At 35.7% G+C, this 18,373-nt stretch overlaps 2 protein-coding genes across 3 annotated transcripts in view; one reads left to right on the top strand and one right to left on the bottom strand.

The window, feature by feature from the left end:
• Nucleotides 1–18,373, top strand: part of tbx4 (T-box transcription factor 4) — a 103,079-nt gene that overhangs the window by 76,440 nt on the left and 8,266 nt on the right. Inside the window, exon 6 of the mRNA XM_062959252.1 lies at nucleotides 12,137–12,289. Coding sequence (XP_062815322.1) covers nucleotides 12,137–12,289 — 153 coding nt within the window. The remainder of the gene's footprint in view (nucleotides 1–12,136; nucleotides 12,290–18,373) is intronic.
• brip1 (BRCA1 interacting helicase 1) overlaps nucleotides 5,268–18,373 on the bottom strand; it is a 192,726-nt gene continuing 179,620 nt past the window's right edge. Inside the window, exons 23-24 of one of the 2 annotated variants that reach the window (XR_010000101.1) lie at nucleotides 15,583–15,887; nucleotides 5,268–8,995 (exon numbers count right to left, since the gene is read on the bottom strand). The gene's annotated coding sequence lies outside the window, so the exon portion shown is untranslated. The remainder of the gene's footprint in view (nucleotides 8,996–15,582; nucleotides 15,888–18,373) is intronic. The other variant, XR_010000102.1, reaches the window with a different exon arrangement.

Raw genomic sequence — 18,373 nt, 5'->3', positions numbered from 1 at the left:
TATTATTATTATTATTATTATTATTATTATTATTATTATTATTATTAGAAACACAACAAGATGAGTTCACAGCAGACACTCTGCAGGCTGTTGTCTTGGATCACACATCGGACACTTATTATTATTATTATTATTATTATTAGAAACACAACAAGATGAGTCCACAGCAGACACTCTACAGTCTGTTGTCTTGGATCACACGTCGGACACTTCCTATTATTATTATTATTATTATTATTAGAAACACAACAAGATGAGTTCACAGCAGACACTCTGCAGGCTGTTGTCTTGGATCACACATCGGACACATTATTATTATTATTATTATTATTATTAGAAACACAACAAGATGAGTTCACAGCAGACACTCTGCAGGCTGTTGTCTTGGATCACACATCGGACACATTATTATTATTATTATTATTATTATTATTATTATTATTATTAGAAACACAACAAGATGAGTTCACAGCAGACACTCTGCAGGCTGTTGTCTTGGATCACACATCGGACACATTATTATTATTATTATTATTATTATTAGAAACACAACAAGATGAGTTCACAGCAGACACTCTGCAGGCTGTTGTCTTGGATCACACGTCGGACACTATTATTATTATTATTATTATTATTATTATTAGAAACCCAACATTAAGTCTATTATAAATGGGTTATATAGCTGTGTATATAGCCTTGAGTCTACACTGCCATATAATCCAATTAAAATAGATAATTTGTATTTTATAGGCAGTGTGGAAGAGGCCTAAGTGAGGCCTAACTCTGCCTGTCCCCTGGGCTGAGTGGGTTGCTAGGAGACCAAGTGGGCGGAGCTTAGCCTTCTAACTGGCAGCAATTGGATAAAAACAATTATTCCTCTCCCTCTAATTAGGACTTTATTTTTCTTTTCTTTTTGTTGTATGAAGGTAGAGGCATGGATAAGGGGTTGTGCTGCCAAGTTTAGTGTTTCTGGGATGTGTAGTTTTGTTGTTTTGTCCTAGGCCGAAACGTCATTACCCTTTTATATATATAGATGGGATTGTTTGGACTTGTAATGGGAGTGAAACGCTTGCACGGTCCGTTCAATACAAGAGGAAATGCGGTGAAAGTGTTTGGGATGCCTCTCGATCCAGCGGCTTTTCCACGGCAGATGGTTCGAGGAACATTCATCAGACCTTAAAACTTAGACATCCTCTTAAGCCACCTCTGATTAAAGGCGAAATCCCTCCTCGTGAATTTATGTATTTCAAAACCTTTACATGGAGGGAGATAGTCAGACCGACAAAAACGCTCTGATTTATGGCGTTGTCGTGAGGGCGGTTAGGGATCTAGCGAGCTTAACTCTTTTGACAGATTTTGGGCTTCTTTCTTTGAAATATTCTCATTACTATTCTTATTATTCTCTTTCCCTGGAGGGAGAGGAAGGAAAGCGTTTCTTGAAACACAACCAAACCGTGTCCATTAATAACGGCAGGTTTATTTAAGCTGCTGCGGATCCGACTGCTGTTGAAAAATGAGACCGGGATGGAAAATCCTCTCAATGCAACTTCACAAAAGTTTGGGAGACAATCTATGAACATAAAAACTTGTGTCAGGAAAGGGCGTTCCTGATGCAGTTTGTCCGATAACGGGGGGATATTTGCATAAGGAGAGCTATTCCAGTAAGGAAAACCAGTTAAGAAAATTGGCTCTCCCTTAACCCTTCCCTACCCTTTCCTATGGCACACAGGGGAATTGATCCACAATTGAACAAGAAATTTGGGGAGAATTCAATATGATTGATAGTTGTACTTGACTGACATCCACCCAACCAGTGATGGATCTGGACCACACTTGCCACCGACGATGGGACTTGCACTACTGTGACTCCCACCGACAAGGGACTGGGACCAAACTTGGCACAGAGAAGTCCCAGGACCAACTGAACACACTGCAGGGGTTCGTGGGAAAGGACCTTGATTTTATTTATTTGTTTATTACAATATTTATATCCCGCCCTTCTCACCCCACAGGGGACTTAGGGCGGCTTGCAATACAACGCGTACATGAAAATTATACAGTGCAATACAAATCAGTTAAAATTTTATTATTCACTTACAACAGTATTCATAAGACACTTTATAAAATACAGGTAGGTGTGTTCAGTTCAAAAAACTAAGGGCAGAGGAGGTACCCGTAGCAGGATGGTAGGTACCCTTTTAGCGGGACGGTAGGTACCCATAGCGGGAGGGTAGGTACCCAGAGCGGGAGGGTAGGTACCCATAGCGGGAGGGTAGGTACCCAGAGCGGGAGGGTAGGTACCCATAGCGGGAGGGTAGGTACCCATAGCGGGAGGGTAGGTACCCAGAGCGGGAGGGTAGGTACCCATAGCGGGAGGGTAGGTACCCATAGCGGGAGGGTAGGTACCCAGAGCGGGACGGTAGGTACCCAGAGCGGGAGGGTAGGTACCCAGAGCGGGAGGGTAGGTACCCAGAGCGGGAGGGTAGGTACCCATAGCGGGAGGGTAGGTACCCAGAGCGGGAGGGTAGGTACCCATAGCGGGAGGGTAGGTACCCATAGCGGGAGGGTAGGTACCCAGAGCGGGACGGTAGGTACCCAGAGCGGGACGGTAGGTACCCATAGCGGGAGGGTAGGTACCCATAGCGGGAGGGTAGGTACCCATAGCGGGACGGTAGGTACCCAGAGCGGGAGGGTAGGTACCCATAGCGGGACGGTAGGTACCCATAGCGGGAGGGTAGGTACCCATAGCGGGAGGGTAGGTACCCAGAGCGGGAGGGTAGGTACCCATAGCGGGAGGTTTTAAGAGCTTCTCCCAGGGAATTGGATCACGGGCGGGTGGATAATCCTCGTCTTTAACTAGCGATCTCTCTTTCTCTCGCTCCTACGCTCTTTGCAAACACAACGGTTATAAGAAACAAAACAGACTACGACCGCTTCTCGTTTTGGGCCGAAGAAAGGAAATCCAAGATACCTATTTAATTTTATGTTTCCCTAGTGAATACATCTCAGTGTCTCTTCTTGAGACATGCTGCACATCACGGGATGTCTATGTCCTTCACCACTGGAGAAATCATACTGTTTAGCCAGCATTTTACCACCAGCAATGACAGGACCAGGGTGGTGGCATCTCCAGCCCATCCTCTGTTGGGGTATCAACCAGCAAGCCAACGCCTTCAATCAAGAAATAGTTTTCTAAGATTGACAGCAGGGCTCCTCAAACTTCTGTTCACAGTCCCTCAGTCTGTTGAGGGGCCGGACTAGGAGGAAATAGTCCAAATTTAGGATTGTTGTTGTGTGCCTTCAAGACATTTCCAACTTAGGTCAACCCTACAATGACCATAGGTAAACATAGAGACCTCCAAAACCCATCTAGATGGTTTCATAAGACCATAGGTAAAGAAAGAGACCTCCAAAACCCATCTAGACGGTCTCATAGGACCATAGGTAAGGAACGTGATCTCCAAAAGCCATCTAGATGGTCTCATAAGGCCGTAGCTAAGCAAAGAGACCTTCAAAGACCATCTAGACAATCCTATAAGACCATAGGTAAAGAAAGTGATCTCCAAAAGCCATCTAGACGGTCTCATAGGACCATAGGTAAGCAAAGAGACCTCCAAAGACCATCTAGACAATCTTATAAGACCATAGGTAAGGAAAGTGATCTCCAAAAGCCATCTAGATGGTCTCATAAGGCCGTAGCTAAGCAAAGAGACCTTCAAAAACCATCTAGACAACCTTATAAGACCATAGGTAAGCAAAGAGACCTTAAAAGACCATCTAGACAATCTCATAAAACCATAGATAAGCAAAGAGACCTTCAAAGACCATCTAGATGGTCTCATAAGACCATAGGTAAAGAAAGAGACCTCCAAAACCCATCTAGATGGTCTCATAAGACCATAGGTAAGGAAAGAGACCCTCAAAGGACATCTAGACAGTCTCATAGGACCATAGGTAAGCAAAGAGCCCTCCAAACACCATCTAGATGGTTTCATAAAGCCATAGCTAAGCAAAGAGACCACGATAAGACCATAGATAAGGAAAGGGACCCTCAAAGGCCATCTAGATATTTTCATAAGACCATAGGTAAGCAAAGAGACCTCCAAAGACCGTCTAGACCAGGGGTCCCCAAACTAAGGCCCGGGGGCCAGATGCGGCCCTCCAAAGTCATTTACCTGGCCCCCGCCCTCAGTTTTATAATATTTTTATATCAGTTTTAATAATATAATATATTGTATATACATATAATATTGATAATAATCTTATGTTATACAATATAATACTAATAGTGATACCATATAATAATATTAATTGTATGTTATATATTAGATATTATATAATAGTATAGTGGTATAGTTCAATATAGTAATATATTATGCTAATATTGTGTTATGCTAATAATATATGATATGTACATACAGCTGCTCTGAGTCCCCTTCGGGGTGAGAAGGGTGGGGTATAAATGTAGTAAATAAATGCAGTAAATAAATAATTAATTTTAGACTTAGGCCCGCCCACAGTCTGACATGACTTGAAGGCACACAACAACAACAACAACAACAACAATCCTACTTAACTTGACTATCTCATTGGCCACAAGCAGGCCCACACTTTCCATTGAAATCCTGAAAGGTTTACAGTATGTTGGTTAAAACTGTTTTTATTTTTAAATATTGTATTGTTCTTTCATTTACTACTATTGTGCTACGGTAATAATATAATATATTGTGTATACATATAATCTTGATAATAATATTATAATGTAATACAATATAATACTTATTAAAGTATTTCTACCCCTGCCCTTCTCACCCAGTAGGGGACTAATAATAGTCGGCTAATAATAATAATAATAATACAATATAATAATTTTGTATAATATAATAATATTAATTTCAATGGAAAGTGTGGGCCTGCTACTGGCCAGTGCGATAGTCAGGTTAATTAGGATTGTTGTTGTGTTCCTTCAAGACATTTAAGACTTTGGGCGAGCCCAAGTCTAAAATTATTTATTCATTTACTAAATTTATTTACTACATTTATATCTCACCCTTCTCACCCCGAAGGAGACTCAGAGCAGCTTTATGTACATACAATATATTATATTATTAGCAAAGCACAATATTAGCATTATATATTACTATATTGAACTATACCACTATATTGTAATATTATATGTAATATATAACGTATAATTCATATTAATATATGGTATTATTATTAGTATTATATTGTATAACATTTTAATATTTTTGTCAATATTATATGCATATACACTATATTATATTATTAAAACTGATATAAAATATATTATAACTTATATTTATGTTTTTATATTGTTTTAATTGTATTTTCATTGCTATGTTTTCATTATGTGTAGGCATCGAATTGTTGCCAATTGTGTATGCCGCCCTGAGTCCCTTCGGGTGAGAAGGGCGGGATATAAATGTTGGAAATAAAGAGACCATCTAGATGGCTTTTGGAGGTCACTTTCCTTACCTATGGTCCTATGAAACCATCTAGGTGGTCTTTGGAGGTCTCTTTGCTTGCTTATGGCCTTATGAGATCATCTAGATGGTCTTTGAAGGTCTCCTTGCTTAGCTACGGCCTTATGAGAACATCTAGATGGCTTTTGGAGGCCACTTTCCTTACCTATGGTCCTATGAGACCATTAGGTGGTCTTTGGAGGTCTCATTGCTTACCTATGGACATGAGATCATCTAGATGACCTTTGAAGGTCTCTTTGCTTAGCTACGGCCTTATGAGACCATCTAGATGGCTTTTGGAGGTCACTTTCCTTACCTATGGTCCTATGAAACCATCTAGGTGGTCTTTGGAGGTCTCTTTGCTTACCTATGGACATGAGATCATCTAGATGGTCTTTGAAGGTCTCTTTGCTTAGCTACGGCCTTATGAGACCATCTAGATGGCTTTTGGAGGCCACTTTCCTTACCTATGGTCCTATGAGACCATTAGGTGGTCTTTGGAGGTCTCATTGCTTACCTATGGACATGAGATCATCTAGATGACCTTTAAAGGTCTCTTTGCTTAACTACGGCCTTATGAGACCATCTAGATGGCTTTTGGAGGTCACTTATCTTACCTATGTCCTATGAGACCATTAGGTGGTCTTTGGAGGTCTCTTTGCTTACCTATGGACATGAGATCATCTAGATGGTCTTTGAAGGTCTCGCTGCTTAGCTACAGCCTTATGAGACCATCTAGATGGCTTTTGGAGGTCACTTTCCTTACCTATGTCCTATGAGACCATTAGGTGGTCTTTGGAGGTCTCTTTGCTTACCTACGGCCTTATGAGATCATCTAGATGGTCTTTGAAGGTCTCTTTGCTTAGCTACGGCCTTATGAGACCATCTAGATGGCTTTTGGAGGTCACTTATCTTACCTATGGACATGAGATCATCTAGATGGTCTTTGAAGGTCTCTTTGCTTAGCTACGGCCTTATGAGACCATCTAGATGGCTTTTGGAGGTCACTTTCCTTACCTATGGTCCTATGAAACCATTAGGTGGTCTTTGGAGGTCTCTTTGCTTACCTATGGACATGAGATCATCTAGATGGTCTTTGAAGGTCTCTTTGCTTAGCTACGGCCTTATGAGACCATCTAGATGGCTTTTGGAGGTCACTTTCCTTACCTATGGTCCTATGAGACCATTAGGTGGTCTTTGGAGGTCTCTTTGCTTACCTATGGACATGAGATCATCTAGATGGTCTTTGAAGGTCTCTTTGCTTAGCTACGGCCTTATGAGACCATCTAGATGGCTTTTGGAGGTCACTTTCCTTACCTATGGTCCTATGAAACTATTAGGTGGTCTTTGGAGGTCTCTTTGCTTACCTATGGACATGAGATCATCTAGATGGTCTTTGAAGGTCTCTTTGCTTAGCTACGGCCTTATGAGACCATCTAGATGGCTTTTGGAGGTCACTTTCCTTACCTATGGTCCTATGAAACTATTAGGTGGTCTTTGGAGGTCTCTTTGCTTACCTATGGACATGAGATCATCTAGATGGTCTTTGAAGGTCTCTCTGCTTAGCTACGGCCTTATGAGACCATCTAGATGGCTTTTGGAGGTCACTTTCCTTACCTATGGTCCTATGAAACTATTAGGTGGTCTTTGGAGGTCTCTTTGCTTACCTATGGACATGAGATCATCTAGATGGTCTTTGAAGGTCTCTTTGCTTAGCTACGGCCTTATGAGACCATCTAGATGGCTTTTGGAGGTCACTTTCCTTACCTATGGTCCTATGAGACCATTAGGTGGTCTTTGGAGGTCTCTTTGCTTACCTATGGACATGAGATCATCTAGATGGTCTTTGAAGGTCTCTTTGCTTAGCTACGGCCTTATGAGACCATCTAGATGGCTTTTGGAGGTCACTTTCCTTACCTATGGTCCTATGAAACTATTAGGTGGTCTTTGGAGGTCTCTTTGCTTACCTATGGACATGAGATCATCTAGATGGTCTTTGAAGGTCTCTTTGCTTAGCTACGGCCTTATGAGACCATCTAGATGGCTTTTGGAGGTCACTTTCCTTACCTATGGTCCTATGAAACTATTAGGTGGTCTTTGGAGGTCTCTTTGCTTACCTATGGACATGAGATCATCTAGATGGTCTTTGAAGGTCTCTTTGCTTAGCTACGGCCTTATGAGACCATCTAGATGGCTTTTGGAGGTCACTTTCCTTACCTATGGTCCTATGAAACTATTAGGTGGTCTTTGGAGGTCTCTTTGCTTACCTATGGACATGAGATCATCTAGATGGTCTTTGAAGGTCTCTTTGCTTAGCTACGGCCTTATGAGACCATCTAGATGGCTTTTGGAGGTCACTTTCCTTACCTATGGTCCTATGAAACCATCTAGGTGGTCTTTGGAGATCTCTTTGCTTGCTTATGGCCTTATGAGATCATCTAGATGGTCTTTGGAGGTCTCTTTGCTTACCTATGGTCTTGAGATCATCTAGATCAGGGGTCCCCAAACTAAGGACCATGGTCCGGATATGGCCCTCCAAGGTCATTGACTTGGCCTCTGTCCTAAACTTTAGACTTACGGTTGACCTAAGTCTGAAATAACTTGAAGGCCACAACTACAACAATCTGAATTTTGGACTATTTCATTATAGTCCGGACCCGTAACAGTCTTCGGGACTGTGAATCGGCCCCCCACTTAAAAAGTTTTGAGGGCCCCTGGTCTAGAGACTGCAAAGGGTTTCATCTGGCCCATGGGCCTTAGTTTGGGGCCCCCTGATCTACAGAGATACTCGCAGGAACTCCTCAGCAAGCCAGAGTCCAAAAGTGGCAGGCTAAAACCGAATGAGAGATTCCCTCCTGGGCAGACAGAAGACGGGGCGACGTGGAAGGCGCTGAACAGACTGCGCTGTGGCACCACGAGATGCATTGCAACTTTAAGAAATGGGGCCACAAAGTGGAGTCGGCAACATGCGAGTGTGGGTGAGAGCAAACCACAGACCATTGATTACAAGACACATGCACAATAGAGGACCTTCTAACAGTAACACTCCAAGTGGTCAGATTCTGGCCAAGGGACATTTCGTATCAGGCCAAGTTTTTGTGGTTGTTTTAAAAAACGTTGTGTTTTCAAATACATTACTACTTGTACCCTGTGTTTGCTTCTGTGCTTACTACTCCACGGTTAGCCAGGCAGCGCCCAAAGAGTTAAACCCGAACCCCTGATAAAATAAATGCCACGGTTTCCTTTGGGAGGGAGGTGGAGAAAATGTCTCTGGAAAATGTCATCCATAAAAACTACATTTAAATGGTATATGATGCAGCTGGCTACTGTGGGTAGAGTGATCTGCGCCGGGATGAAAAGGGCCTTTAAAGCACCGATCTGACCCGTAAAAGTCTGGTCCGTGGGGAGAAGAATGGGCTTCTGTGCCCCATCTTCCCTCCCATCGCTCCGGGTCGGATTGCGGGCCCATCGCTCCTCTTTGGCCACAGATTTTCTTCCTCCTTCTCTTCCTGCAGAAATAATCATAGTCTATCTATATATATAAAAGGGTGGTGGCATCACGGCAACGCACAAAACAACAAAACTACAGGCCCCGAAATTTGACGACACAACCCATCATCCATGCCTCTAGGTTGATACAAGAAAAAGAAAAGAAAAATAAAGTCCTAATTAGAGAGAGAGGAATAATTGCTGCTAGTTAGAAGGCTAAGTTCCTCCAACTTGGTCTCCTAGCAACCCAATAAAAATAATAAAAACACTAAAAAAATTAATACAATAAAATACTATAATAACAGAAAATAACTAAAAATAATACAAGAAAATAATAAAATATAATAAATAAAAAGATAACTTACAATAAAATTGATTAAAAAATACAAATAACATCAAATAAAAATTACACAACAATTTTTAACCAATACCACCACCACTTTGCCACAGCAACGCGTGGCCGGGCACAGCTAGTATCTCTATATATAAAAGAGTAATGGTGTCTATATCTATCTATATACAGTAGAGTTTCACTTATCCAACGTTCTGGATTATCCAACGCATTTTGTAGTCAATGTTTTCAATACATTGTGATATTTTGGTGCTAAATTTGTAAATACAGTAATTACTACATAGAATTATTTCGTATTGAACTACTTTTTGTGTCAAATTTGTTGTATAACATGATGTTTTGATGCTTAATTTATAAAATCATAACTTTTTTGATGTTTAATAGGCTTTTCCTTAATCTCTCCTTATTATCCAACATATTCGCTTATCCAACGTTCTGCCGGCCCATTTACGTTGGTTAAGCAAGACTCTACTGTACCACCAATTCCTCAATACTTTAAATATAATATGATATAATATAAAGTATAAAATATAAATAATATAATAATATAATATATAATATATAATATTATAACATAATACAAAATATATAATATATAATATATAAAATATTCTAATGTAAAATAATGTAAATGTAAAAGAATAAAAAATAAAATAAATACAAATACAGTAGAGTCTCACTTATCCAACATAAACGGGCCGGCAGAACATTGGATAAGCGAATATCTTGGATAATAAGGAGAGATTAAGAAAAAGCCTATTAAACATCAAATTAGGTTATGATTTTACAAATTAAGCACCAAAATGTTATACAACGAATTTGACAGAAAAGATAGTTCATTACACATTAATGCTATGTAGTAATCACAATATTTACGAATTTAGCACCAAAATATCACAATGCATTGAAAACATTGACTACAAAAATGCGTTGAATAATCCAGAACGTTGGATAAGCGAGTGTTGGATAAGTGAGACTCTACTGCAATATAATAAAAATAATAAAGAACTAAAATAATTTAAAACACTAAAAAAATTAATACAGTAAAATACTATAATAACAAAATAACTAAAAATGATACAACAAAATAATAAAATATAATAAATTAAAAAAGATAAGTGACAACAAAATTAATTAAAAAAATAAAAAATAAAAATTCCACAATAATTTTTAACCAATACCACCACCACTTTGCCACAGCAATGCGTGGCCGGGCACAGCTAGTATATATTTATAAATGTAATGTGGTCTCCTAGCAACCCACTCAGCCCAGTGTAAATAAAAGAATAAAAAATAAAATAAATACAAATAATACAATAAAAATAATAAAAAACACTAAAATAATTCAAAACACTACAAAAATTAATACAATAAAATACTATAATAACAAAATAACTAAAAATAATACAACAAAATAATAAAATATAATAAATAAAAAAGAAAATTAATTTTTAAAAAATTACAAATAAAAATTCCACAATAATTTTTAACCAATACCACCACCACTTTGCCACAGCAATGCGTGGCTGGGCACAGCTAGTATGTATGTGTATGTGTATGTATGTATGTATGTATGTATGTGTGTATATATATATGTAATGTGGTCTCCTAGCAACCCACTCAGCCCAGTGTAAATAAAATAAAAAATAAAATAAATACAAATAATACAATAAAAATAATAAAAAACACTAAAATAATTGAAAACACTACAAAAATTAATACAGTAAAATACTATAATAACAAAGTAACTAAAAATAATACAACAAAATAATAAAATATAATAAATAAATAAAAAGAAAATTAATTTTAAAATATTACAAATAAAAATTCCACAATAATTTTTAACCAATACCACCACCACTTTGCCACAGCAATGCGTGGCCGGGCACAGCTAGTATGTGTGTGTATGTATGTATGTATGTGTGTGTGTGTATATATATATATATATATATATATATATATATATATATACACACACACACATACATAATGTGGTCTCCTAGCAACCCACTCAGCCCAGTGTAAATAAAAGAATAAAAAATAAAATAAATACAAATAATACAATAAAAATAATAAAAAAACACTAAAATAATTGAAAACACTACAAAAATTAATACAGTAAAATACTATAATAACAAAGTAACTAAAAATAATACAACAAAATAATAAAATATAATAAATAAATAAAAAGAAAATTAATTTAAAAAAATTACAAATAAAAATTCCACAATAATTTTTAACCAATACCACCACCACTTTGCCACAGCAATGTGTGGGCGGGCACAGCTAGTATGTGTGTGTATGTGTATGTATGTATGTATGTATGTATGTGTGTATATATATATATATATGTAATGTGGTCTCCTAGCAACCCACTCAGCCCAGTGTAAATAAAAGAATAAAAAATAAAATAAATACAAATAATACAATAAAAATAACAAAAAACACTAAAATAATTCAAAACACTAAAATAATTTAAAACACTAAAAACTATAATAACAAAGTAACTAAAAATAATACAACAAAATAATAAAATATAATAAATTAAAAAAGAAAATTAATTTTAAAAAAATTACAAATTAAAATTCCACAATAATTTTTAACCAATACCACCACCACTTTGCCACAGCAATGCATGGCTGGGCACAGCTAGTATGTGTATGTATGTATGTATGTATGTATATATATATATATGTAATGTGGTCTCCTAGCAACCCACTCAGCCCAGTGTAAATAAAAGAATAAAAAATAAAATAAATACAAATAATACAATAAATACAATAATACAAATCCCTTGTTTTCCTTCCAGATCATTCTCAATTCGATGCACAAGTACCAACCGAGGCTGCACATTGTGAAAGCCGATGAAAACAACGCGTTTGGCTCCAAGAACACGGCGTTCTGCACACACGTGTTTCCAGAGACGTCCTTCATATCAGTGACATCCTATCAGAACCACAAGGTATGTGGTCCTCTTCTGCTCCGGAAACACCGTCGGCTCCGCTCCAGGCATATTCCCCTCACTTGGCTTTTTATTGGCTCAGACGGGTTCGTGGTTGAGAATAGAGTCTCACTTATCCAACATTCTGGATTATCCAACACATTTTTGTAGTCAATGTTTTCAATACATCGTGATATTTTGGTGCTAAATTCGTAAATACATTAATTACTACATAGCATTACTGCGTATAGAACTACTTTTTCTGCCAAATTTGTTGTATAAAAACAACAATGATGAAATAGTCCAAAATTAGGATTGTTGTTGTGTGCCTTCAAATCATTTCAGACATAGCACAATATATTATTATTATAACATTATATTATGTTAGTCAACCCTAACATAAGACCATCAGTAAGGAAAGAGACCTCCCAAACCAAGGCCCTCCAAGGCCATTAACTTAACAATTATAATATTATAATATATTGTATATGCATATAATACTAATAATATTATTTTGTAATACAATATAATGCTAATAATACAATATAATAATATTAATTACATATCTACAATATAATTTACAATAATATATAATATTATAATATATTGTATATGCATATAATACTAATATTATTATTTTGTAATACAATATAATGCTAATAATACAATATAATAATATTAATTACATATCTACAATATAATTTACAATATAATGCTAATAATACAATATAATATTAATTACATATATACAATATAATTTACAATAATATATACATATAATATTAATAATATTATTTTGTAATACAATACAATGCTAATAATACAATATAATAATATTAATTACATATCTACAATATAATTTACAATAATATATAATATTATAATATATTGTATATGCATATAATACTAATAATATTATTTTGTAATACAATATAATGCTAATAATACAATATAATATTAATTACATATATACAATATAATTTACAATAATATATACATATAATATTAATAATATTATTTTGTAATACAATATAATGCTAATAATACAATATAATAATATTAATTACATATCTACAATATAATTTACAATAATATAATATATTGTATATGCATATAATATTAATAATATTATTTTGTAATACAATATAATGCTAATAATACAATATAATATTAATTACATATATACAATATAATTTACAATAATATATAATATTATAATATGTTGTATATGCGTATACTATTAATATTATAATTTTGTAATACAATATAATGCTAATAATACAATATAATATTAATTACATATATACAATATAATTTACAATAATATATAATATTATAATATATTGTATATGCATATACTATTAATATTATAATTTTGTAATACAATATAATGCTAATAATACAATATAATAATATTAATTACATATCTACAATATAATTTACAATAATATATTATAATATATTGTATATGCATATAATATTAATGATATTATTTTGTAATACAATATAATGCTAATAATACAATATAATAATATTAATTACATATCTACAATATAATTTACAATAATATATAATATTATAATATATTGTATATGCATATAATATTAATATTATTATTTTGTAATACAATATAATGCTAATAATACAATATAATAATATTAATTACATATCTACAATATAATTTACAATAATATATTATAATATATTGTATATGCATATAATATTAATGATATTATTTTGTAATACAATATAATGCTAATAATACAATATAATAATATTAATTACATATATACAATATAATTTACAATAATATATAATATTATAATATATTGTATATGCATATACTATTAATATTATAATTTTGTAATACAATATAATGCTAATAATACAATATAATATTAATTACATATATACAATATAATTTACAATAATATATAATATTATAATATATTGTATATGCATATAATATTAATATTATTATTTTGTAATACAATATAATGCTAATAATACAATATAATAATATTAATTATATATTACATGTAATATTATTAATAATATTACAATATATAGACATAGTACAATATGGTAATTTATTGCCAGTATTGTGCTATGCTAATACCGTATACATATATACATATATACAATATAATTTACAATAATATATAATATTATAATATATTGTATATGCATATAATATTAATATTATTATTTTGTAATACACTATAATGCTAATAATATAATATAATAATATTAATTATATATTATATATTACATGTAATATTATTAATAATATTACAATATATAGACATAGTACAATATGGTAATGTATTGCCAGTTTTGTGCTATGCTAATAATATATGTAAATTTAATTTGTAAGCCACTCTTTGGGGTGAGAAAGGCGGGATACAATATAATACTAATAATACAATATAATATTAATTATATATTACATGTAATATTAATATTACAATATATAGATATAGTACAATATGGTAATTTATTGCCAGTATTGTGCTATGCTAATAATATAATATTATATGTAAATTTAATTTGTAAGCCGCTCTTTGGGGTAAGAAGGGCGGGATATAAATGTATTAAATAAATAAATGATAATAAATGAATAAATGTAGCTGGCATGACAGCATTGTCCATACACGCCTCCTAGGCTATTACCTTCCCGCCGGAGCAGTACCTATTGATCTACTCACATTTGCATGCTTTCAAACTGCTAGGTTGGCAGAAGCTGGGGCTAACAATGGGAGCTCACTCCGTGGATTCGAACCGCCGACTCTTTGGTCAGCCAGTTCCGCACCTCGACACCGCGAATGTTTTATATATATATATATATATATATATATATATATATATATATATATTAGAATATCCCGTTCTGCAGGGATAGCTCCATCAAGGATATTTCTGCCTTTCTGCTTTGTTACGACACGAGTTCAAAACCCATAAACTCTCGGATGTCATTCAAAACAGCAAGCAAACCTAATAATGACTGCTAAAGCCCAGCCATAAATCTACAGTGAAAAGTAATTACGGGATATGTATTTAGAGAGACAGACGAGGAATGTTACTATGAAAGCAGAGTTGAGAGCCTTGCCTTGCGGTCAGAACGGGAGGGGAAAGAAGGATTTATTTATTTTTTAGTGAAAGAGAAAAAAAGAAGGTTGGAAAGCAGAGTGGGAAATCATGCCGGCCATATGACTCAGGAGGTGGCTACGGACAACGCCGACTCTTCGGCTTAGAAATAGAGATGAGCACTACCCCGGAGAGTCGGACTCAACTCGACTAGGGGAAAACTTTACCTTTTGAACCAGTGACGAGGGTTGAATGAAAAGTAATGCCTCCACCTTCGTAATTTCTCAACAGTCCGGTCTTGTTCAGTAGACTCTCCTCTACAGTTCCGTTTGGCGGGAAGCCTTAGCATTGAACGGTTGTGTTGTTAAAGGGCGAAGGTGTCACCCCAAAGGAGATCCATCAGATCTGCGGGGACATCATTATGCTTCGGATGAAGATGTTGAGAGACGCCGGTTGCGGAAACCGAGTGTCGACTTCTTCCGTCATGGCTGCAGAAAACTTGTTCATTGTTGGCAGAAGTGTATCCAATTGTCTGGAAAAGTGAATAGTGGTCATTAAAGATCATTCTAAGGATTATTTCTGCGTTTGATTTATTAAAATATTTCCATCCAATCCCAAGTTACGAAGGTGGAGGCATTACTTTTCATTCAACCCTCATGTAGCCCAAGTAAGGGTCTGTGGTCATAAAAGAACTCTCTTTTTTTTGCAGCCAAAGACGGCTGCTTTTCAAGAGATTTAAGTTTCTTATTTTGTTCCCAACGCCATGGGATGTATAGTGCTCTCACCACCGCAAATCTTCCCTCCCCGAAACTGAGGTTGGAGGTTTAAAACCAAAACTATTTTCAGGATTGTTTCCTAATTTCCCTCCAAGACTTCTTGGATTCAATCGTCTTGATTTAAGGATAGGTTTCGGAGCTTAACCCGCGGCACGGTTGTCAGTTGTCAAGTGAAGCTATCCAGGAGCGGCTTGACCGTAAGGTCTCACTTAAAACGTCAGTCTCGGGAGAGGGTCGTATTTCTCCCCAAATGACCCAGAGATGTCGGGGTTTCCCGGCACCCTGCTTCAAAGCCCCACAAAGTCCGTTCTCTTGGGGCTGAACAAGTCCGAAACTCAACAAACTACGGCCATTTGGGTCTGACGGGAATCAGGAAAAGGACGAGAAATGTCTGTTATGCTTGGGCTTGGCCCCGTGTAAGCCACTAAAAATACACAGAAATCTATGAACAGGCATAGAGATAAAGTTGTCCTATTACTAGCTAATATACAGAATAGAACAATGGTAACAAACTAAATAGAATCATTCCAGACGCACAAGAAAAAGTTGTCCTTGTTGTTGTTGTTGTTGTTGTCCTATTACTAGTTAATATACAGAATAGAATAATGGTAACAAACTAAATAGAATCATTCCAGACGCACGAGAAAAAGTTGTCCTTGTTGTTGTCCTATTACTAGCTAATATACAGATTAGAACAATGGTAACAAACTAAATAGAATCATTCCAGACGCACGAGAAAAGGTTGTCCTTGTTGTTGTTGTTGTTGTTTTCCTATTACTAGTTAATATACAGACTAGAACAATGGTAACAAACTAAATAGAATCATACCAGACGCATAAAACTGGAAAAATGAAGACTGTTTCCACCATCACATTAAACATTATATTCATCTATATATATAAAAGGGTAATGGAGTCACGGCACCGGACAAAACAACTAAACTAAATGCCCCACAAACCTGAAAATTGACAGCACAACCTCTCATCCATGCCTCTACGTTCATACAACAAAAAGAAAAGTAAAATTAAGTCCTAGCCACAGCAACACGTGGCCGGGCACAACTAGTCTATATATATAAAAGGGTAATGAGATTTCGGCCGAGGACAAAACAACGAAACTACACATCCTGGAAACACTAAACTTGGCAGCACAACCCCTCATCCATGCCTCTACGTTCATACAACAAAAAGAAAAATAAAGTTCTAATTAGAGGGAGAGGAATAGTTGTTTTTATCCAATTGCTGCCAGTTAAAAGGTTAAGCTCCACCCACTTGGTCAGCTAGCAACCCACTCAGCCCAGGGGACAGGCAGAGTTAGACCTCACTTAGGCCTATAAAATACAGATTATCTGATTTTAACTGGATTATATGGCAGTGTAGACTCAAGTTATATGACCCATTTATAATCTTCTATTATCTGCTTTGATTCTCTTGACTCCACACTGCCATATAATCCACTTCAGTGTGTAGTCGGACACAACTGGACTTAATGTCACGAGAAAACCTTTACCTTAACTACCACCAGTTCCTCAATAGTTTATTTCCCATACCACCAGACTTCGCCACAGCAACGCGTGGCCGGGCACAGCTAGTGCTTATATGTTTTTCCATGTAAGTCTATTCAATGACTAAGTTCAATACTTTAAATCTCAGTATGGTCCCACGCAGATAAAAAGTCTTCGGAATGCATAGAATAAAACAACGGATAATCTATCTATATATATAAAAGGGTAATGGGATCACGGCGCCGGACAGAACAACTAAACTAAACGCCCCACAACCTCAAAAATTGACAGCACAACCTCTCATCCACGCCTCTACGTTCATACAACAAAAAGAAAAGAAAAATAAAGTCCTAGCCACAGCAACGCGTGGCCGGGCATAGCTAGTTGTCTTCTGTAAATTGTGGCTCACATGTAAATTAGCAACTCGGAGATGCGTATAAAGAAATGTAAAACATAAAGGAGTGTAAAACAACAAGGATTCCTGGGTATTTTGTGATCCTTGTTTCTGGATAAATATCCCTTCTTCAGGTTGCTTCTAAGGGTCCTTTCATGCGTTCGTAGTAGAATCTCCTGGAGCTTTTGCAAACTATATTAAAAAAGACAACACAATAGATTTGCTAATAGTAATATTAAACCATTTCTAATAGTTTAACCTCCATTAATCAAAGAAAAACTTACTTCCACACTAAGGAGTTTGTGGCTCTGCTCTGGACCTTCAGCTGTGGATCGTGGTCCTTC

Source organism: Anolis carolinensis, unplaced genomic scaffold, assembly GCF_035594765.1.
Source record: "Anolis carolinensis isolate JA03-04 unplaced genomic scaffold, rAnoCar3.1.pri scaffold_7, whole genome shotgun sequence".
NCBI lineage: Eukaryota > Metazoa > Chordata > Lepidosauria > Squamata > Dactyloidae > Anolis > Anolis carolinensis.
This window is presented reverse-complemented; position numbering and strand designations above follow the sequence as displayed.